General features: G+C 39.4%; 1 protein-coding gene across 6 annotated transcripts in view; it reads right to left on the reverse strand.

Annotated features, from left to right (window-relative positions):
* dync1i1a (dynein cytoplasmic 1 intermediate chain 1a) overlaps positions 1–24687 on the reverse strand; it is a 59287-nt gene that overhangs the window by 18768 nt on the left and 15832 nt on the right. For all 6 annotated transcript variants that reach the window (XM_081612286.1, XM_081612287.1, XM_008421716.3 and 3 more), the window contains 5 exons: positions 18735–18830; positions 13758–13929; positions 12264–12363; positions 11135–11260; positions 271–417 (listed from right to left, as the gene is read on the reverse strand). In XM_081612286.1, the coding sequence (XP_081468412.1) occupies positions 271–417; positions 11135–11260; positions 12264–12363; positions 13758–13929; positions 18735–18830 (641 nt within the window). The remainder of the gene's footprint in view (positions 1–270; positions 418–11134; positions 11261–12263; positions 12364–13757; positions 13930–18734; positions 18831–24687) is intronic.

Raw genomic sequence — 24687 nt, forward strand, 5'->3', positions numbered from 1 at the left:
GAATGACTTTGTTCAGTCAGTACAAAAATACGCAGCGCCAACAACCTCTACTTGTCATCTTTGCTGCAGTCAAAAAAAAAAAAAAACTGTTGACTTTTTATCTAAAAACTTTAAATTAGTGTATTAACTTTATTAAATTTATTTTCATAATTCCAGTTTGCACAATTGTTCGATCCACTGATTGATAGAAACGCAGCTTAGAGACATGGCGTGATCTAACACTTGTATTTTCTTGTTTTTAACAGTGTGTTATGTAAAAAGGGGCCTTACAGTGTGTGCTGCAGCAGAGAGGGGAGTCCTCTGCACCGGGGTCCGGCGGTGACTCCGGTTGTCCCACAGAACAATCTGTCCCGAGTAAGTTCCTCCTACCACCAAGTTCGGATGAAACTTAGCAAAACCAACGGATACGACCGGAGACTGAAAAGAGGATAAGAAAGAGGTTTTGGGATAGGGATACCTGGGTGTTTCATTAACATGAGGCGGGTTTCACAAAATATTAGTTAAACAACACAGAAAAGACATGAGTGCTAAAATGCGTCGGACTGGTGAAATTATGAGACGAGACATCAGGTGGTGAGAAAAGAGAACGACACAAATTTAAAGTGGTTACGCTCGACTGGGTGGGAGTTGAAACCAGTCACTGAGACAACGAAATGGGTGGCAGTCGTGGGGAAACAGACAGAGACGGAGATGATGAGCTTGACCACTGAGAGGGTCTGCTGAGGAGAGGAGAGAGGGGTGACGCTGCGGTGGAGACCAGACAAAGAGGGGAATTGTGGACCCCGTCCACCCCAGCCGTTTCACGTTACAGCATCAAAACTCCAGCAGCCACTGGAGCGCTCACCGTGGCCTCCATCACAACGAGGCGCAGCCTTGAACTCTCTCCCGCCCCTCATTGCCGCGCTTATTGAGTTTTGGTTCCTCTTCGGTGCTCGTTCCGTATTGGCTTCTGCTCGGCGCAGCCAACCGCCCCTGACCCCGGGGTCACCGGAGGATCTCCTCGACTCGATTATGAGAAAATGTTTCATCCCGTTGCTTAGCGCAACAGGAGGGTAAGTGGTGTAACGCTTTAACAAATTGAGAGGAGAAATAATTTACAAGCACAACAGCGCCAAGTGAAGCTCTCAGACACAAATCACAATTAAACACAGAGCAACTACAAGATGCAGGGTGCATTCTGGAGCAGCGTCGTTGCCTAACACGGCCGTAAATTTTTTAGACGGAGCTCAGCTGACACGTTTATTGGTCTTGAAGACTGGATGCCAGATATCTGGCTCTTAAAAAAAGCAGCTTAGCGTGAGCATGGAGACTAAAATTGTCATTAATGATCAGAATCCTACTCCTAATCACAGCACTAACAAGGAAGTCATTGATGTACTAATGGTTTCATGACTAATTGAAATTTGGTATTCTAACAGCTCCAATTTAAAAATAATAATGCATTAGTGGAATAGATGTTGTTAAAATTTGTTTTGTGATGCTAGCCCAAAACAAAAATAAAGATCCAGCCACAATGACCACTTGCCAGGAAAACCTCCACTAACCACTGTGTTGCCACTAACATTGAGCACAGCAGCAATAGGCGCAACTATGACCAAGAAGACCAAATGCACACTGCAGTCGTAGTATTCCTTTATTTTCTTCTCCGTCCATCCCTTCCAGCACACCATGTGCGAAGCAGCCAAAACCCCACTTCAGTTTGAAGGGCGATTGGAAAACAAACCAGAAGGAAAGAAAACCCTGCGCAGTCCTTATTTTGCGTTTTTGTTCCTCCAGAGGCATCACCGAATCCAGAGGAAAGGCTCTGTAGTCGCCTCAGATGTCGAGACTCAAAATAAACAGAGCTTTTGGCGATAAAAATAAAGCCGCTCATTGGCTGCCATGAGGGCTCTTTCTTTATTGACACAGTGTGACAAAAGGGGATTGCGGTTTTCGGCTTTATCAGCGTGTATTACGAGCCAGGCTTGCATGGCCAACATGCTGTTGGGCTTGTTAACAAGAAGCTGAGAGTGCAATAATCACCTAAACTACAAAACGTCTATATTAAAAGGTTTGAATCACATTAAACATCTACAGTGGATTGCAAAGGTATTAATATTTTTTGGACATGTTTTACATTTTGGACATTTTACGCTAGATCAATACAAAGTGCAACACAAATGTGAAGTAGGAGGAAAATAGAGGATGCACTTTCAATTGTTTTTGCAAATAAAAATTTCAAAAGAGCAATTTGTATTCAATTCCCGAACCTTTTGCAAACTCATGCAGGGTTTCTTCCTGCATACAGCTGCATTCATCATCCCATCCACGCTGACACTCCTCCCTGTCCTTGTTAAGAAAACAGAACTTCCACAGCATGATACTTCCCCTGCCATGCTTTACTACAGGGATTTTTCAATTGCATTCAAACTAGAATCGAGAATCTTCACAATCATTTTGAAGACATAATAAGATTTTTGTTGCGACACTTGGCTCAGAATGAACACGTGGAACGCAAACAAAAATTTTGAACGCTTAAGGAAAAGAATAAAAATCCTTCAAAATATAAAACACCCTTATATAAAAATTGGAAGCAAAACTTAGACAACAGACCTTTAGTGTCACCTCCAAAATGCCTATATGTCTGGTTCCATGGGAACCATGGTATGGGATTTTTAAAGCACTATTTACATAAAGTGCAGCTTGTGCCAGAGCAATCTAGAAATGACAGTCGGTGGGATTGTTTATGAGTCTATGCATACTATCTTGTTTGTGTGTATCTCAGAAGGGGTGAGTGTGTGCGTGCGTGTGTATGTGTGCGAAGGTGTGATGGGGAAAGAAACCATATGAAATCATATGGCTTGCAGCACAAAGCAAACAGTGTATGGCCGACAGCCATGCACTGTCGAAAGCACATGGCTGTGCAATGCACTGTGTAATGCTTACAATGTGTATCTTTTTCATATTTACACATAACGCTCATTAATTTAGACCAAAATGTCTCAATCAGAAATTGTAGACAGGCTCCGATAAGGTTTTTAAGAAGTTACATCGAATAGTTTATTTTTGTTGTTTGTTTTTTATTTTTTAAGGGGGTACCTGTAGTTCAATCCTAAAGGTGCTGAGTTGATTTAAGCTTTATCCTTAACTTTTCCTCTGGGCAAGGCATTTAGCACTAAATGCCAGTCAATCTGTGCACGGGGGTGTGAATTCATTTATTATGCACCAGCATTATGTCTATGTCTTCAGATGAAAAAAAAAAATATTTCTCACTTCCATAAATAAGCAATAAATTAGCTTCTACTGTTTTGGTCTGTTTAGTATTCTGTTTTAATGTATTTTTATTATTTGGATGGATGGATGGATGGATGGATGGATGGATGGATGGATGGATGGATGGATGGATGGATGGATGGATGGATGGATGGATGGATGGATGGATGGTATCATCTATTGCCTAATAACTACACTTAAAAAAAGTTTCCTTTGACAACTTTAGAATAACACACATTTTCCCTGTTATTCAAAAGTTAAGCCTATAAAGTAAACCCTATAATAAAGTCAGCTTTAGTCGGTTTCTAACAATGACATTTGGGTGCAGTGGAGATGTGGTTGGTGGAACAGTCACACCATGAAAAAATGAGCAGAAGCAGAGCTCTTTCTTTCAGAAAGCCAGTGACTCATGGAAAGATGCTGCTCAAGTTCAGATCTATATTAGCAGGCAAGCAATGTGAAGAGATTGAAGAGATATTAGCAATTTGATATTTCATGTATATGTGAGATATATATATAGATCTCATTTTCATCTAATTTAATAGGTACTTTGTTACTTTTGGATTTATGAACATGTGACTGACATGAGGATTCAGCCCAATCTTCCAGTTGGGACATAAGCAAAGAGCCATGGCTGTCCTGAGTCTTCCAACGACAGAAGAGTGTCAGAAAAAATCTAATTCTGTCCCGTTTCTGATTTTCTTTTCTTTTGTGTGAGAAGCAACACAAGTGTTTTAAATAATATTTTTAAAAAACCTAGTGTACACCATTGGCCACAAGAAAAGTGAAGGAACTGATAACCTGACCTCTGCCACATAAAGTACAAAATTCCTCTCATAAGCAAAAACTAGCACTACATTGCTCAGCCGGTGCTTTTATTCTAATATGTGGGTGTTTAAATATTTACTGCATACATATTTGTGATGTATTTTTCCAACACATATATTGTTTCCATTTTTAAAAATTAAAAAATATGATTTAAATTTTGCTATTAGCACGTCAAAACTTGAAAATAAACACGCAAATTCGCTTGAATAAACAAACACAGAACATCCATATCCTCCACTCGCTCTATTTTCCTCTACAAGTCACCACCCTACATAAACATCTCTACCCCACATGAGTAATGACAGAGAGAAGCTAAATCAAATCAAGAGACCCCTCAATTTGCTCCATATGTTAGTTTAACTCAAAAGCCCTATCAGTGTCGCCATCTTAAGAGGAAAATTCCCAAATAAACTCTGAGTCCCCTTTTTGAGAAACCGCAGGTCATGCCACCATTCCCCTCATGTACAGTCGGGCTTAGTGGAGGTGCTACTGAAAATTAAGACCGGGTCTGTCCCAAAGACGGCAAGATGTACGACAGAAACTTGGGCGTTTACACAAATGTCATTCTGGCTACATTATTTGGATTTTCCTAAATTCATCTTATGCAGTTATGCCCACAAATAGAGTGAATTATATGGTCAACTAGTTACTGACTGGAAGTTTTTCAGTAAAATTATTTTATAATTTAGCTGAACACATACATGGCTTTTATCTAATTGTCCTTAAATTGTAAGCCTCTGCCATCGGTTAGTTAAATGTCATCACTGCACGAGTTGGAGGGAAATTATGTGCTGTGTAAAGTACTCAATGCAAAACATATTTTGGGGCAGGTACCCTCCATATTTAACAGTAACATTCATACAAAAGCCTGGTAATAAATTCACTGTTATATTCCAGCAGCATAATCTCATACTGAATAATTTACAAAAATGTAATCTTTTATTGGTGTACGTTCAATCAGTGAGAAAAAAAACAAAAAAACGTTCAACATTAAGAAACACTTATTCCCATTTCTAACAAGTCAAACAATTCCAGTTGAATAAATGTAACTCATTTACTACTTCACTTTTTCAATAGCTACATTTTTAGCTGCAAAATATTATTCCATAGTAGCATGGAGTAATACAATAATGCTATTATAGAGTAATAATATTGGTACTAAAGAAAGCGACAGAGATTTCTCAAGCTTCATGGAGCATAAGGGTGCAGGAGAGCCCCTCCCACACTTGTTACTGTGAACCTTGAGGTCAGCTTCATGACAGAAAGCAACTACAGTTTTCCTTCACTTACAAGAAAGGCTAGTTTGGTTGTTTGGAAATTTTCAGTTGCAAAAAACATGGGCAGTCATGGAAACTAAAGCAGCCTCTAATATACTTCCAATATTATACTGTAATGAGCAAGACAACAATTCTGCTCACTCCATTTTCCAAAACAAGCAAGTTTACTTGAAAACTACTACTGAATTATTCTGTTATTGCTTAAGCTTTGTGTCAAAATCCAAATGGCATTATTAAAATAACTATTCTAACTTTAAGAGTAAGCATCCAATATGGAGTAGGGATAATTGCTGGAGTTTTAGTTTTAAATAGATGCATTTAGATTCAGTTTCACATTTTTTTTAAATCTTTGTGACTATAGAGTGATACTTTGAAAGTGCGATATTCTTACTTACGGTTAGTGTACCGTGAGAATCTCATACAGTTTACTCAGCAGTACAGTCTGGTAAGCAGCACTAGCAAAAACAGCTCGCTGGTACGACTTTCAAGGATAAAAGACACCGTCAATCTTGTAATTCAGCTCACAGTAAGATGGCAATTAGCTAAACCAATTTTTATAAATGTCTTTTTTTTTTACTGAATCAGATACAGCAATGGTTCTTAAATTTCACAAACCAAAAGAGAGCTTTTCTTTATTTCATTTCCTAGATGTGTTAGTCACACGAGCACATCTGTCTAAACAGTGTGATTGCATCGTGATAACAGCACTAACTCGATGCCAGGCCTGACATTTCATTTCCAAACTCAAAGTGGCTCTGCGGATGGTTTCTTTTTTATCTCACATGCAGAGTAGGCTAGACACCTGCTAAGTCGGCTCCTGTTAGACCAAAAGAAGAGGATGTAAGGACTAAAAAGAAAAAGAAAAAAAACACACCCGGAAGAAAACGAAGGAGCAACAGGAATCCCGTGACACACTGGGCGACACTCCTGCTGTCAGTTGGATTTTATTTCTATCCTTGGGCAAAGTCTGCTGTGATTGTGAGTGTCTGACGAAGAAAGTCACTCAAGTGTCATACTATGCTCCTTCTATACCAACAACTGGGATCTGGCAGTTCTGACAGCCTGTATTATCTTATGGAGAATTGTTCTGTAAAGGGTAAAACACAAACAGTGCACCACGATGAAAGACGGCACCCGACAAGGGATTGTAGATGTTTAAAGGAGAAACAAAGCTGGAGATTGGTCATTTGTTGTTTACTATAGCACTAAAGTGCTGAAAGTCAGTTCAGTTACACGGAAATCAAGTGAAAGTGCTATTGAAATGAAAGAAAAGTCCTAGTAGAGAATGCCAGAGATGTCTTCCCAATCTCCGTACTGTATCCCTCGTCTCCCTCTGGCCTCCGCCCCTCTATCTCTCTTACCGCACTCATCTGTTTTCAACTCTGCCTTATCAGGACCAGATGGATCCCACTGTCTCTCCCTGCATCAAGGCTACGCAACCTCGCCTCTCTCCCGACCACCTTTCTCCCCCTGGCTTCGCTCGTTTATGACACCCCACAGATTTTGTCACTCTGCGGCTTCTGGCACGGACCGAGAATTACCGAGCCAGAGTCTCCATTTCACCGAGCAAACAATGGAGCATAAGAACGAGGAAGAGGCTCTGGGAGCACATACCGGGCCCTTTTTCCTCTGTCTCTTGGATCTGCTTTTCCAGTATTTTCCGGCATGTTTGCTTGGATTTTCCCCCCCACCTAAAATTAAAGAAAAACACGCTGAAATGTTTTTTTTTTTTTTTCCTTTTACAATATTTTAATTATATGGACATGCACACTAATTTTAAAGTATGGTTTCTGTTTCGCAGCAAATCACATGCAAGACTGTGTCAATTTGCTTCAGTTTTGGCTGTTTTTGAGAAAACTAACAACATAAAAAAAAGTCACTTTCTCAGAAATATGTGCTGCAGCTCGGTTCCAGGACTTGGAATTGGTGTATTCATTACAAAACAATGCTTTTGTTGATACTGCTGATGTCTTCTTTAACTGAGAATTAAAATAAATGACATTTTGGTATATACACGGATGGCTTTCTTACAGACATCACTGATTACTTGGCAAGGTTGCCGCAGCGGCAAAGGCAGACAATTGGAAGAAACGGCTCTGGATGGATCACATGTAGGCTCCCATTTCTAGTCTTAATGATTTGTACAGATGTATAACAGCAATGAAAATAGATGAGTGTGGATATTTCCTTCTTTTTCCAGCGTCTTCCACATAGAGCACATTTGGTTGTTTATCCTAAATCTGATGTAGCACTGTTATCAGTTTTGCTCTAAGTGCTGTTTTTTCAGGGAAACAACAAGGATATAAATATTAAAGATCAAGACTTATTTCTTTTGTGTGGCTCCTTTAACGGACCCAATTCCTGAGTAATTTTAGATCAATTCTGCACATCCATCCACATTTCATCTTCAACGCCGTGCATAAGACAGTGAGGGGAACTGAAAGTGAACTCAATGTGTGCAATCTCTGCTGAAGACATTGAACAGAGCTCTGAACACACAGCCTTCTTGTGACGTTTTTGAAGTGCCGCCACTAGTCTTACTGGTAAATGACGCCCTGGCATTGAAAGCTGTTAAAATGTGAAACTGCTTTAACATTAGCTCATTGTTTAATCTTTTTTATGTTCTCTATTATCTGTTTAAGGATGTTTCTGCCTAATGTTGAAGATCACAGAGAATCACTGTCTTCCTTTGCTCTGCTTAATTCATCGTACGAAAAGATGACAATAATTTCATTTGAATTATGACACAGTTTCTGCATCTCTCTCTTCCAACACTTCTTTCCGCTCCGCTCCATACAAGCTCCATTTGTGGGAATCAGACATCCTGGAAGTGCCAGTGTTTCCGATAGCAACGCAGAGGATATTGATAAAAATATGACTGAGAGCAATGAGATGTGACAGTAGCGGCGGGGGTTCTCAAAGGGAGGCGTGCGGTCGGGGGAGTTGAGGCAGAGGTTTCGAGCCAAACGGGCCCCTTTCATGTGGTGCAACTCTGCCCACTTGAGAGGCTGGTGTGAAGTTACAAGATTGGACCCAACTGGGACGAGGCGATGATGGGTCCCACTGTCAAGATGGCCGTGACGAGCGGAGCCACGCTGGTAGCAGAATCCGCAGCAGATGCAAAACCTTTTCTGCAGTACAAACCCCTCCCCACACACACACTCTCAACATTGCAGGTTAATGGCTCCAGAAGTGGGGTCACAATACTCATTCAGTTCATGTCAAATAAAATCTAGAAAAAAAAATGGCTGATTACGAATCATGTTGAAATGAATTATTAGGTTGAACAGTTACATTTCAATGAACATAATGTTGCTGCTCAAATGATATACTTTTGAATTGTTATGAAAGAATAATACACCCAGGAAACATTCACATCCTGAACATAAGTAAATAAAGAGACTATTGCTGATTTATAAAACAAAGGATGAATATAAAAGATAAAATTTCAGACTACTATGAAGAACGGTGAAGGATCTGTGAGGCTGTGGGCCGGTTTCCTTTTTTAAAGCTCCAGAAAATCTTAAGAAGGTGCATTGTACCATGATTTATTTTTAAAAAAAGCTGGAATGTTATATACAAATCTGAAATTACAGTACCAATATGTCTATAAATAGGCTAATGATTTTACATAGATTTACAAATAGTTTTTTTAAAAATAAAAAGTGTAAACAAAAGCAGACAAAGCAGCTGCAGTAACACAAATACATAACAAAAGGAATTAAAACTTTAAGTGTAATTTTAGTCGCTTTTTTTTTTATTTGACATGTTTTAGTAAACCACAATCTGTTTTTAGTAAGTAGTCTAACACAGTGCAACACCAAAGCACCGTTTAATACGGCTACGATATTTATGCTAGATTCCCACAGCGCACAGCCAAAACAATGCTGACGCTTTGCCAAAACATAAACCTCCTCATTACAGTCAATCACATTGAGATTTTAGAGACATAATTCCTGCAGTACCTGATTGGAACAGCTCTGTATACACTGGAGCTCTGTAAAACTTTTACAAGGCACAGAAAATCTTGTTCTAGTCAATTTCTCTGTATGCTTCCCTCAACGAAGCTCTCCTCACCTAAGAGCCAATTAATCCTATCTTAAACTTTTTAAAGCTTATTTCTCGCCTGAAAAGCTCAGGCTTTGCAACACTATGGCTGTTCTATGAACACACATTGATAAGAAAAAAAGGAAAGAAAGAAGCCTGACCTCGGGCCCCAAAAGTTTAATCTTCAATCAATTATAGTCTTAAACAATAAACACCAAAGCTAAATCCAACCTCAACCACAGACCCACTTTATGCTTACATAGAAATCGAGAGTTATGCAGAGTTCAGATATTACCTACCCATCTATCAGGTGAAGGAAAATCTGAAAACAAAACAGGATTTGGTAGTATTTGCCAATGGCAGCATGTGTGCGTGTGTAGTAAGGGTGTAGCCAACAGCTTGTATAATTACAGATGCAGGGGAGAAGGGGCATATGGCTAGACTCTGTTATTCTTGCTACAGACAAGAGGTGGAAGTCAAAAGACAAAAAAAAAAAAACAAGTTCGGAAGAGGTACCAGACCCTGTGGTTTGGCGGGTTAAACAGCAGAATATGGTTGCACTTTAAGAGCCATCTGATCCACAGCTAACTAGAGCCACAGTTCTGTTTGGACAAGGTACCAAAGAGAAAAGGAGGAAAAAAAAATATTTCACTTTCCATAGTTCTCCCCATGCCATGGCAGAAGAATTAATGATCTATGCTTTATTACTTGTTTCTTCCTCCCTTGCTTTTGTTGTTTTGTTTTGGGGTTTTTTTGCTGGTTTTTTTAGACTCAGTTTTTTAAACTTCTTATGAAAAAAATCAGGAACTTTGTCCTCAATCTTTTGCGGCTTGTAACAGTTTTTTTTTTTTTTTTTTTACAGGATTGCCCTGTATTCAACTCCATCAACTCCAACTCCAAAAATAAACATATAGATGATATACTGAGCCTTTTATTTGTCTACAGCTGAACACTGACAATTCACGCATCGGCATGAGCTGAAACCACACTGTTGATAAACTCAAAAGTACATGCACTGAACATATTTCATCTAAGAACCACATGGAAACTCTACACAATGCTACAGCGACATAATGCATGGCTATAATCTATCTGTGCAACCACTTGAAGTTCAGCAGCAGCATAAATGATGGTGCAGGAAAATAATTAGACTCTCCAGAAGTGTGGAGGAAATGTCTATGTAAATGCAGTACACATGTACTGAGTGGATAAAGCTTGAAACAGAGAGTGTACGCTTATTTCTAACATCACTTAAACAGCAAAGTAGATCATTAATGCAAGTGATTTTCACAGTTTTGTATGAGGAAGACTTATTGCAGTGTCCCTGTGGGAGGATCAGCATGGGTGGGCTAACAGGCACACATGCAGTGTTGGATTAGAAAGTGGTACACCACATCTTTTTATGACCGAGACATCTCTACACGGCCCTGCCTGTTTGATGGGACCTTTGACGGTCCTCCCCCTCAATCATCTTGCTCCCTCTTTGCTCGTTCCATCAAGTTTCTTTGTGTCATTTGCGATTAACGTCACAACCATCCACGAGTCTTCTTCCTCCCTAAACCTCAGTTTCTTTTTAAAACTGGCCTTTTCCTATCTAAAATGTCAGATGAATGTATGTAGAACTTCCATTTAATTCACTCTAACGAACAGAGTAAAAAGATGTTGTGCACACCTCAAATAGCTATGGTCCTGTGTAAAAATGTAAGTGTAAGTTTAAAGGTTTAAAGTACCTGACAGTGGAAGATGTACTCTGGTGTAGCCTTCTTAAACTTGATGTTCCACACCAGGGCGACGCCATCCGGTTCGTGGGGAGCATCTTCATTGTTATTGTAGGACGCAACCAGTAATTCAGGATACTGCAAGAGAAAATGGAAGAAACCACAAGGGTTAGAGAAAGGATGACAGAGAGACGCGCGTTTAAATAAAAAGAATCAATAGAAAGATCATCTCGATCCATTTAATTCTTTAAACTGCCGTCAAGTTGTTCCTGCCTTCCCATGAAGGTGTTTAGAAAGACAGGTGTTAGGTGGGTCTAAGCTTGAGATAATGAAGCAGATTTGGAGAAATATCAAGTCCTGTCACGTTGTTAGCTACGAATTTCACTCTTGATTTTCTCCAGTTCCGAATAGTGCACGCATACTGGGATCAATGATGTGGAATATGTCACGGTTAGGTATGTAACGTTTTCATGACATTCCATCTCAAGTTTTTTCTTTTTCTTTTATGAAACTAAATGACCAGCTGACCAATAATTCAAATTACAGTGCTGTATGAGTGCTCCCCAGTGGTCAGAGCTGAGTGAAGCATTTGCAGAGAGATTACATAGATCAAGGTTAAATGTGTTCAAATAAGGCTTGTTTGTGAGATTAAAAGTACCTTCAGAAAATAACAATCATTAAGCAGATATTAAACAAACATTTTTTTCTTAAGACGTCTTTTATTTGATGATGATTAATGATTAATATTCTAATCGTTATGTAATGTTTTCACTAGTTGTAAGCAGAAAGTCATTAAAATGAACTAGAATAAAGGCTTGAAAACATCCGTCTGTGCTTTTAATTTATATAGTGTGCTTAACTTCGTGATCCAAATCACGGAAATAAATACATTTGTCAATAAGTTGTGCGTATGTGGAGCATACATGGCATGTTAGAGCTGCAGTGTGCATTGCGATGTTGTTTTTCAACATGTCATTTTGTCTTCCTATGCCACTGAAACTAAAGGCAGACGCTCGATATTGTGAAGGGCATCTTAAACACAGAACAAGAGGAAATTAATCAAATAGTAAAAGTGTTATATGACATTATTGGGTGAGATTTAATTTAAATAAACTGAAACACAAAAAATATCAGGCCTCACCTGAGGGGACCAGTCAAGACAGGTAATAACACGATGTTTGGACCAGTGCTCATCGTAGAATAGTCTGCAGAAGGACAGACTAGAGCCGCTTCCCAAGTCTCTGCAAGCAGAAAAGATGATGAAATTTGAGGTGAATCAAAACCAAATCCAGATCTGTGACCTCTTCCAAACACACACAGGTAAAATCGCATCAGGTTGAAAGCATCCACCTGCTGGTACATGACGAGATCCAAACAACCCAAATAATATCATTAGATCATAAAACTAAGACCTTTTCAAACTAAATATCTTAAACACGCTTTGTTTTAAATCATTGCATTCCAGTGTAGCATTGCCTGTTTGTTGGTGTTCTACTGGAAGATAAACCTCTGGTCCTGTTTCAAGTTTTTTAAGCCCCTAACGTTTTCTTCCATGTTTGCTTGTTCTGTAGTTCTACCCATCTTCTCATCAATTCTGACCAGGCTACCCGTCACAGCAAAAGAAAAGCATCCACATCCACACGCATCTACTGAGACAGAATGTGTGGCCTCATTGGTGTCGTCAATATCCATTCACAGGCTCCAAACAAGGTTTAACAGTTTTACGTCTCCTAAGGGGCAGGAAGAAAACTGCGCTTTTCATCTTAGAGTCTGTAATTTCATCCAGCGATGAGCATATTCCTTTGGGTCAAACTACATGTTGCTCTGTTATGTCACTGACCACAGCAGCAATCTGTACAACAAGAAGTTATTTCTTGGTCTAAACCATCCATGACAAAACGGAGAGGACAAAGCAACTGGACTACGAGCAGGATTTTTTTTTTTTTTGAGTACCAATTAACAAAATATATATGCGCCATTCTTACAGTGTTGGGTGAGACTGTATATAATAAAACAAGGCAGTGGAATGTGGGTTATGTACTTATGCTCTTAAAAGCACATTGCTGGGGAGAAGAAAAAAAAAAAACAGGTCCGATCTTGAGCAATGGGCTACGGCCTCTTTTAGACATAATCTTTATTTGACCACAGGCTTCATACTTCGCTGTGGCTGCAGCGGTCAAAGTTGAAGTAAATCAGTAAAAGCAGTTGTTCCATAATAGCAGCGCAGTAACCTAAAACAGCTTTGCACTTCTGGCTAGAACAACTCCAGCCGACGGCTTGATAACCTCTATTTTGGAAGCAGTCGCTCAGATGGCAAGACAATGCTCTTGCAAGAAGCGACGGATGTCACTTCACAGGAATCTTTAACCATCTGAGAGTGTGACCTCACTATGAAAACATGCTTTTCAAAGAGCAAAGCATCTCCCAGGCCCCAAGTGGCACACGGTGGGTTTGAGTCACTTTTAGCACATTTGCAATTTGGAAAAGTGTCAATAGGTGCTTGGTGTGCGGACCAAATTCCCTTTACAACCCCATTCTTTTTTAAAATATGAACAAATAATTGTTTTTGTTTTTTTTCCATGATGGAATTCAAACTTTATTTGAATTTCTGGCAGGATGCATAAAAAATTCTCACCCCTCTTTGTCCGCCAGGTCACGGCCGCTGTAGTCGAATAAGATGTCACTGTCCTCTGCGAGCGCTCTTTCCATCACCCGGATGCTACAGTCGAAAAAACTTTGAAACTCTGACGAGTGCAGGATCTGTTGCCTTTCCTCTTCCGTCAGTTCCCGCAGAACAGGAAAAGAACCTGTAGTAAAAAAAAAAAAAAAAAAGACATCATAACAGGAAATAAAACTGAAAACTCGTACAATGTCTTGTTCGTATTTCACCCAGAATCCACACAACCAGTGCTGCCGCTTCGCCCACGCGCATCGCTACGCGTAGCGCACCAAGTGGCTGGTGAAGCACCACATAATCAGGCTCATGACAAATCATCAAAATTTTAAAATTAAAATTTTTACTGTTCTTAAAAAAAAAGAAAAAAAACTGCAGCAAAGCGTCGAGTTATTCCCTCTTGAAACAATAAAATACTTTGAACATATGAAAATCATGAAAAATGATAAATACAAAAGCACAGACATGATAAATGACCCCAAGGTTTTGATTTGTTTAATGTTTTTGTTTTTTTGTTTGAAACAGACACTAACTCGAAGCCACAAAAGAAATTAAAATGTTACTTTTAGTGTTTTTGTAAATAGAACAAATATTTCAAAAAGAGTTTACTATGTGCTTGCTTGAAAGTGATATAATTAAATAAAGACCCATTACAGCATTGTGGGAAAAAAAATTAATAAAACAACTTATATTTTAGGACATAAGTAAAAGAAACACTTGTTCTGGGTGTAACAGAGATATAACTTTTTCTTCTACCCACTATTCAATCTTCTCCTTCTTCCCACCATCCAAAAACATGTTGTCACCCTGACTGGAGAGACATGTTGACCATATTAAAACTCATCTCTAGTTATGTGTTAAGAATCTCTAAGCAACCAGACGTGACACTTTCACACCAATCTAATAATACTGAAAGGCTGCTCTTAATCAAAATACCATATTTTCATTAGAGTGAAGTCTGTCTCACTTGGTCCTGTTGTTGCTGCGCTACAGCTTGGTCTGGTAAAGTAATTGTAAGCTAGTATATTAGGCCCTGTAAAAAGGATTAGCACTTTAAGACTTATATCCTATTAATATATGCCTGACATTCTTATTTTGAGAAAGTAGTTACTGAGTTGTTCTGTTTTATTCACAGAGTTTAGTGAGAAACACGGCTCACCAGGCTGGTTAGTTAAATGCAGAAGAAGCCCACGTAACCATGGAAACATTTTTTTTGTAGCAACAGTGTGAAAGAAAATAACAAGAGTGAAAAAAACATACAGTAGGATCAATTTCTAAGTTAGTGGAAGAAAATGATGCTGGGCAATGCAGTTAGCTTTTTAAAAAAAAACAACTTGTTAAACATATTAGTTTGTTAAACGCTACACAAATTTGTTATTACACAGTTTGGGATTCAGGCCACTTTTAAACCTGGACTGAACGGTAATCATGGAAGCTTTTAAATTGTTTTTTTATTTGAAACTTTTACTGTAATTGTGGAAAACGAGGATTCCTATTTCTATATTGACACACCATGGCAGCTGCGTTATTTTTGCCACACTCCCACTTCTAGGAGACAGATAAGTGACAACTGAAAACATATTAATTTGAGAAAGCAAAAACAAATAAAGTAAAGCCTGGAAAAAAAAACCTTGACTGATTTACAGTTTTAATTAAAAATGCCATTGCTAGCATTTTTTTTTTAGAAAAACAAAAAAACAAAGGCACTGTCCTCTTTGCTTCTTCCAACAGATTAACATTCTCTTTATCTCAATGAAAACCAGAACATCATAAACTACAGACAGTTTTAATGGATGTTTCCAAGTAAAATCCTTCAGCGAGAACTTCATAAACAAGAGAAAAACAAAGCCCTGTGAGCGGCCCGCCTCCCTTTGAACGTAATGGCTGCACAGCAAGGCGTCCGGTTTTTGAAGTCACTGTCCCCTAAGCGCACACGGCCTTTTACGCACAGACACGCATGCATGCAGGCACACATGTATCGACCTTTCCCCCTGCCTCTTGACTTTGATCCCCTCATCCCTTTGTATGTTCTTATGAGTTGTCAGAAAAGACCCAGTGAATCGAGTGGCACAGATCAAAGGCCGGGCCTTCTAATAGGCCAGGATGAGACGGGTGATTGTGTGTTTACGAACGCGTGCGTGTATGTGTTTGTCTCCTATTTGCTGCAGCCAAAAAAATATAAATATGTATATATTCACTTTATTCAACTGAACATACATCTAAAGCTTTATATTAATACACCCCAAAGGCCTTGTGTCTTTTTTTTTCTATTATAAACGACACAAACCTTTCACATGGTCTTGCACACAAACCCACTTGTCTTTCCTTTGAAATGTGGCCAGAGGGTCAAGTGACAGGTTTTTAATCAGCGCTGACCCCCACATGCCATGGAGCTGATATGGCAGACCCTCCTTAACCTCAACCTCAACTGTAACCTACCCCCTCCCTCCAATCAGATACAGTCACTGACTGGGCAAAAAAAAAAAAAGAAAGTGTCACACATGAGCGGCCACGTTTCATCACAGACTCACCAGCAACATGCAAGAAGCTGAGAGGGAGGAAGACTGCAGGGGAAAGAATGAGAGCTTTTGTCTTTGCTGTAATCTGTAATAACAATGTGATATATATTTTAAAATTATCCCCCCTCCCCCCCAAAAAATATGTAGCGTTGTCAAAAATGTCGACGAAGAAAGAATGTGGAAGGAACATAAAAAAAACTAGAAAATTAAAATTTGTTGTCTACTTATTTGTATTTGTATAGCATTATTTTTGTTGAGTCATTTATTACACATCGAGTCTAGAAAGATAAGAGGGGATGTCATTGATTACAGGTATTATCACACAATGTTATTTAAATAATCTAATGATTTAGACTAACCTATAAACCATAAAACTTATGAAATTAGTTATAACAATATTTACAGATAGGACAATCTGAAAAACACCAGAATTTATGTCAGTTGATTATTTAAGCTTTTTTTTTTTTTTTTAGAAAAGTTTAAAATGGGAGGGTTTGTAAATACAATAGCAATCGTACTGATCTCATCATCAACGGTTAGTTTTTCATTTTTGAGCTGATGTTCTGTGATTATCAGTAATAGTTCCCCGACCTGTAGTAGAAAGATGTCATATCATCCTGAGGTTGCTGCAGAGAGCAGTATGAGCCAACATCTAATGAGGCGTTCACTGTCTGCTTTAGCTGAAAACTCAGTATCTAAATGTTCAGATCAGAGGGGAAATAGCTTCCACCACTGCAAGTGTCGTCAGAAAGCTCATTTTGATACAAGATATTTCCATTACAAGCATTATCATATTTTTTTTGTCAGTTTTTAATGTTGTACTACTTGGAACCAAGAGAACTCAGGTTAATATTAGCAATATTATAAAAAAAAAAAAAAAAAAAAAGTTTTTTTTAAAATATGCAAAAACATTATATTTTCAACTGTATTGCACACAATATTAGCAGACTGTTTGAAAACAGCAGTTCTTTTAAATGAGAACTTCTGGCACCAAGCTAGAAGATTAGAAAAAAATCCAGACAGTCTACTTCGTCTTTGTTCAAAAACTGAAAATTCAGTGGGAAATCCCCTTCATTTAAACAACTTATTGAGCTGTTGGAGGAGGGAGTTCTTCTCTACCCCTTAAGTGACAACACTTCCACATGACATTACACAAACATAAATTATCTCAAGTATACAATGTCATATTCAACTTAACTTTGTGTTTAAACTTAATTAATTTGAATCAATTTGAAGCTAATTGAATTTAACTTTATTGTTTAGCATATTTTCCGGACTACAGAGCGCACCATACTATACCATACATAAAAAAATATAAAATAAAAAAAAATAAAAAACTGGAAACGTACATACATAAACCGGACCGGAGTATAAGTCGCTGATATCTCCGCCACTTTCGGTTTTCCAAATCTGCTGGATTTACTAAGGACGCACGCAGCCCTCCGTCTCCAACGCCGAACCATGGTTTCGTTCACGCCGAGTTTACGGCCAGTGGCTTTATTTCCCTCCTGTACTGCCAGATCCATAGCCTTCAACTTAAAAGGTGCATCATATGAGTTTGAAGAAATTTCTCTGTCGTGCCTGCTGCTAGCATGTGCTTGTTCTAAATGAAAATTAACACTTTCTTCTTTGATTTCCAATTTTGACTTCCAATGATTCACTTCCTGCTAAAGAGCCCCCTGGTGGTTGAAGAAAAATCCACAGAAAAGCCACACCAGGCTATAAGCCGCCGCATGGATCACACCGTAGGAAAAAAAGTAGCAGCTTATAGTCCGAAAATACGGTATATTTTATTCATTAAAAATTGATAAGTATAACATTTATTTTAAGCTTAGCAATAAATATGATGGAAAAATGTTGTAATAGAAGAAGTGGGGAGTGAGAAGATATTGTGCTGCTTCCAAACATAAGCTACAACAATTTACTGCCTCTGCTAAAAGTTATGAAAGAAGTATATTCACTGCTGTGGCAAACGAAGATATAAACGATGGTGATAAAAAGAAACTTAGTCAATGTTGCATTTGAGGTGTTTTTACGTATAGCTAGACGTTTTTCCAAAACAATTTGATCTCCCTCTTTGCTTAAACAACACTGGAGTAGGAGGTGTATACTCTGGTACACTATTAGTTTCAAATAACTTTAGAAGTAGAGATGTTATTATTATGTTTGATATTCTGCTACCCAGTGTGTCTTCTTTTCTTTTACCTTTATGTTCAAATTTAACAGAGAACCTTACCTTATTCTTACTTTTTTATCATATTTATTATCATCAACTTATTTGTTTGTGAATGTGGGATAGCGTTTTGCAGCAGTGAACACAAACTGTCTGCATTTTCCCCACTACTATTGGAGTAAGTAAAGAAGTCAGTAGTAACCACAATTCAAACTTTTGCGCAACACATTCAGATATCCTCCATACCATCTTTGCTCTCCTTGTTGTCATCTTCATCCCGCAGCTCGGCCTCCGGGCCCGGCTTTGGTTCCAGCATCTCTTCATCTTCCTCTTCCTCCTCAACTGAAAGAGAGTAAAGGAAGAAGAAGAAGAAGAAAAAAAGAAAAACAAGCGAGAGAGCACTCATGTTAATCAACAGCTGTTCCAATTTTCCCCGACCTCCCTCTGCGTGCCTCCTCCCCCTGCTTCTTAACAAAATAATCATTCCCAGACATGCGTCGGTACACCTGACTAACATTCACCCCAAATGGGTTGCATTTGCAAACAGAGAGGTGCTTGTAGTTGAAGCATGAATGCAGCTCAATTTCAGTCGGTTACATGTGTAAGTTTAGGTACTTTGCAGTGGGAACAGATATTTCAAAAGGGAACCTGCTTTTGAATGCTTCGATTGGTCATAAACGGCCTACATGACTGAGCGCACTGGTCAACGCGAACCCAAATCACAAGCACACACAGTCCACAGGAAATGTAAGTCCTGAGCGCTTTCCTCTTCCACTCTTGACCTTCGACCCGCTGGAATAGAGACCCTGTGATGTGTATGTGTGTGTGTAAGAGGGGATTCCCTCTGCGTTTACTCTAATCAGGCTCCGCAATTATGTTTGACTCTCCAGGATTTATACTGAAGTCAGTGCGGTGTGTGTGTGTGTGTGCGCGTGTGTAGGGTTGTGTGTGTGTGTGTCTCGGGTTCAACTCTGAAGGGTTACTGTCAACACAGGCACCTGCTTGTCAGCTACTGCCCCCGCCTCCCCTCGGGGTCTGTATAGGTAACCTTCGCCAACCTCTCCTCGTTTCGGCAGCGCCCTCCCTCTGAAACAGATGCCGATAGTCGGGGGGCCCTCTCCGAAGACCTCTTAACACCCTGACACCGCGACCAGACACCTGTGGTCCGCCGGCGCGCACGCCAGACACACACACACACGCACACACACACACGCACACGCGCGCACACACGCACACACACAATCTGGCTTTCTCTCCCTCTCACACACACGCAAGCGGGGGCCCTCGCCCGCGGTGCCAGGGGCGGCGAGGGGTTAACTGGCAGGGTCGAGCTGACAACAGTTGCTCAGTCCAGTGGGAGGAAGTGACTACATCACACCCTCAGAAATGCTGCACGCAGACACATGCACACGCAGACATGTCAGAGTGTGTTTAACTCAGCTGGAGCGCGGCCTAGGGCACCGATAAAACCACTCGCTCAAGGGCTACTTTTACTCAACTGTCTCTTTATCGCTTGCACTGAGCTAAGCTTTTCATAAGCTTCCTGCTTCGATTCAATTCTCGGTCTCTATGCGAATTTGAATGTATAAAAACTACAATTTTAACCCTTTGATGGCCTTTTTTGGACCATGGGATAATGAATGAATGAACGAATGAATTTACCTTATTAATTCCAGTGGGAAATTCACATGAAAACATGGAGGGATGGATGATCTGGAAATACAAACAATTTTCTAATTGTTTACTCATCCCATGTGCACTGAGCCAGACTTCAGAAGGGCCTTACAGAGGTAGTAGCCAAGGGTCCCACGTTTTTTAGGGGGCGGGAGGCATATAGTTAATCTTTTTTCTTCTTCTTTTTTTAAATAAATGCATGTTTTTCAGACATTGTACTTTATCTAAGAGTCATAGGCCCATGTCAGGTGCATTGTAAAAATATTTTGGAGATTTTTATGACTAAACAGTAATCAGTTGTTTAAAAATTATGAAGTTAGAATATTCTTTTAGGAAAAACATGGACGAATTACTTGTACCATACATCAGTTCATATAGTGTTACCTATAATTTGCCTTAGAATATATTTTTATTGGACTGGGCACCAAAACTATCTCCAGCCCAGGGATTCACATCTCTGTAAAAGCACTGAAATTAAACAAACTTTTTCCAGAAACTCTACTAAAAATTGTTCCTGCATCAGGTGACCGATCCAGAAGCTCGGTTATCATTGTGATAAATCCTTGATTTAATTATAATATTAGCTTCCACAGCACATCCTTCCTTAACTCTGTCTATGCCTGTTTTTTTGCCTTTACTTCTTCCACTAAAACAGGCTTGATATATGACTTTAATTTTCATTCTGTATACATAATAAATGACTAAGCTAAATCAAATACATGGTGTTCAGCCTGGATCCAAGTTGGTGGTTAACAGCCAGTAGTCCTGATCCAAACACCAGTGACCCACCAGTGAGGAGGAGAGGCCAGAGAAACACAGACAGGCAGACTGCCAGACTAACTTCATGTCTGAGCAGCTAAAACAGATTTTAACAGAGCACACAGCAGTAGCACTATTTTCAGCCGTTTTTTCTCTCTCCTGTGCTTCCTTTTAAAAAGTGTTATTTCTCTCTGGTGTGGAGTTTTTTTGTGCATCTGTCAATCATTTTCCCCCTCAACAAACTGCGGTTATTAATCTGAAAAGGTTCAGGATGTGAAAAAAAAAAAAGGAAAGCAGGAAGATACATTACACACACAGCTACTATTCTTCTCTATTTTCTTGACCTTATGTGACTGGTCCGGTGGTTGGAATGTGTGGTGATGGGGATGGGAGGAGTGTGAGGAGAGGAGGGAGACCACATTGAGGAGCGGTCAAACTGTCAGTCCGTGGGACCACAGGAGTCTGGAGCAAAGGAGCTTGATTCATGGCCTATGGGTTACCTCACGGAGGGGAGACGGTCCAATTCCCGTACGAAGATACTGCTGATGTCTCTGCCAATGGCCATGCATCAAGCAGTTCTGTCACAGTCCTGCACCAAAAATATCTCCACTATTTCCCTTCAGTGGGATCCTTTCAGAAATGTGTTTTTTTTGTTGTTGTTTTTTTTGCCCTCCCTTACGTGCGTTCAGAAAGTCGAGCAAAAACGGGCAAATGAGAGGAGATGAAATAAATAACGAACACAAAACTTTATGTAAAGTGTCGGAGCAAAACATGCAGAGAGGATCCACATGGTTTCTTATTGCATTGTAAAAAAGAAGCAGCGACGGGAAATTATAAGAGACAATCTCACAGTGTGAATGTGTCTGCCTGCCATCCCTAAGTATCGGCACACCTTCCTGTTTCCACCTTATTCTGGTCACGAGACGCTTTCCTTTCTCCACCTGCCGCTTAATACCTCTCCTCGCGGCGGGACGACCGTTTAACTGGTATCCTTCCCGCTCAACGCAGACGGGGGGTCCACCTTGATGAAACGCCACTTGGGGGCTCCCGTTTTGGCCGGCTACACGCCCGGGGTAATGATATCCTCGGCGGCCCGAGCGTCTGCATCTGGCTGCTTCAATCTTCTCCCAGCTGCTTACTCATGCTGACCGAGTCCAGTCAATTCAGAGCAGCCCAGCAGGCATGAAGGAGATATATATCGAGGGGTAAAAGAGAGAATACACACACCATCCACACACCTAGGATCGCTTCAAACAACTCACTTCGGTGCAGCAACAAATGTTTTGTCAGACCAATCTGAAAAGAAAAAAATAAATATGCACCTATTGTTGCCTAACACAAAAATATCTCACATGCTGTTTAAGACCTCACGTAACCTCACCACGAATGAATGGTCTTAAGTAAGGGATTGAAAACCTCTAAGACACACTGAGATCTGATTGCACCACATTTTGAGGTGTTTTGGGAATGTGTGATGTCACACACATATTGTTGCGGGGTGAATGTTAATGTGTGACGGCTAAACATTCAACTAGCATGGCATCTACTACTGATAAAATAAGGACCCGTTTATGAGTTCTAGAAACTTTAACAGAATAAAGTTATTCTGTTGGTAAAGCTGTTTGTGTGAAATAAGGGACATCTCTCGTTAAAATGTACGAAAAGCCTAAAAGAGACAGAACGTTAACGAATAGTTGTTGTCCTATTTGTTAACGGCTATTTTGGATTCATATTAAGTCCTGTTTGTTAATTTATGAAGATCAACATGCCACTGCCTTATTTGAATGTCTTTCCCATTTTGCGCAGTTGCTAAGAGAAATGGGCCCTCGTGTCAAGTCATATTCATAATCCAGTGAATTAAAAGTTCCAGCACACTCACCAACTTACAAAAGCAAAACGGAAATGTAAAAATTTATTAAATGTAATGTACAGATATTGTTGAAAACATACCCGAATTGCTACCGCTACAAAAGATGCACTAATTTCAAAACAAGCTAAGGATTTTAAAATAACATTTGCGTTCTCGTTCTTCTGCGTTATTACTGATTTTTACTCAGCTCTCTGATTCTTTAGTTCTTCCTTATTTATCCCTCGATTACCCTGTGTCCATTTTGCTCTGTTCTTCTCTTCAGTACCTTTGTGCTGTGCACCTCTTGCAGCTGTTCCCTGCATGCAATCACTCACCTGTCTTGTTCCAGTAATAACCTTCCAAGCATAAGCAGCTCTCTGATTCCTTAATCCCGTATCACTTCCTGTTTTACTACCAGCAGTTTGGTTTGGTTTGATTTGAATTTGGGCCGCTCTCCCCATTGAGTTCTGGATTTGTTTTGCTGAACTGGTTGCCGTTAGCAATTACTAAAAATACAAAAGAGTACATTTTTGTTTCTCATCTGCATACCTGCTATAGCTTAAGTTTCAGTGTAGTAGGGTAACGACATCTTTTTGCTATGACAATTTTAGGATACAAGATGAAATGTTATGTCTAGCATGGCACAACACAGTATTTCTTTGTTCACTTTTGCATGATGTGAGGATGTAGGTACAAAAACTTTCCTAGAATCAGCTATTGTGGATTCTTATATATTAGGTCTGTTTCAACTAATATGTAATCAAACATGAATCCAAAATAGCCAGCTTGCATTTTCAGAAAACAAGAAGGATCTTTGAAATGTTTGATATTAGGGCTCCAACATTATAAGGAGATTTAAGCACTGGCAGAAGTTTCAACAGAAATTGTATAATTATAAAATCCAACAATCCTCATCCTGGAAGTTAAATATCACTTTGAATCCAGCTTGTCCATGTTATTGATATCCCCGTCAACAAAACCAAAACAGCGGAGCCCGAAAATGAATGGCTCATCGATATGAATCTTTACTGCCATAATGAGGTAATGCAAATGCATTTCTAATGACTGCTGTTACGAAAAGTAGTCTAATCTGTGGACACGTAAAAATCTGGGAAGTTTTGCAGTTCCAGTTGCAGCATCTAACTAAAGTATAGCATATCGTGTTGCGTTTGTTCACTCATAGCGATTGTGTTCAAAGTTTTCGGCACGATTGTAATCTGGCGTGAGTAATTAACAAAAACATAGGTGCCCAATGCAGCCACGAAAAATACCTGGAAAGGACGACACATGCATGAGGAGAACATGCAAACTTCATGCAGAAAATCCCAGCCCAGGATTTAAACTTGGGACCTTCTTAATGTAAGGTATTAACTGACCAAATACACAACACTATTGTTTTTATTCCCTAATAGTTTTCTGGCCCCTTACAGAGTTCTTCAAAAAAATACAATTAAACAATGTGTCACCTGACCAAAAGAAAGTTACCAACTAGATGCAAAGAAAAAGGTAAAAATCTTACCATTATAAACATTCAGCTGTGAATAATGAATTTTCTCTGGAAACTAGTTATTAAACTCTAATGTGTTTTTAACCAAGGGTGTAAGAAACAGATCTGGTTTCTCTGGTAAACCTAAAGTTTCTGACATGTGCAGTTTTTGTCAGACACTAATTGAACAGACCAATTCAGGATATCAAGGAAAGTTGTTAAAGAACAATGATAAACCATTATGCTCGAAGCAGAACGTGGTCTGGGATACAAAATGTGAAATGATTTTAAATGTGATCAGTTCAGTATTTGAAAATTAGAAATGTAAACATAAAAAGTTAAAAAAAATTCTGTGGCACAATGATTAGATCACTTTTGCTGGATTTTCAACCAAACTAATTTATTTTCCATCAAGCACATATTTTGAATTC

Source organism: Poecilia reticulata, chromosome 11 (genome assembly GCF_904066995.2).
Source record: "Poecilia reticulata chromosome 11, P_reticulata-male-v2, whole genome shotgun sequence".
In the NCBI taxonomy this organism is placed as follows: domain Eukaryota; kingdom Metazoa; phylum Chordata; class Actinopteri; order Cyprinodontiformes; family Poeciliidae; genus Poecilia; species Poecilia reticulata.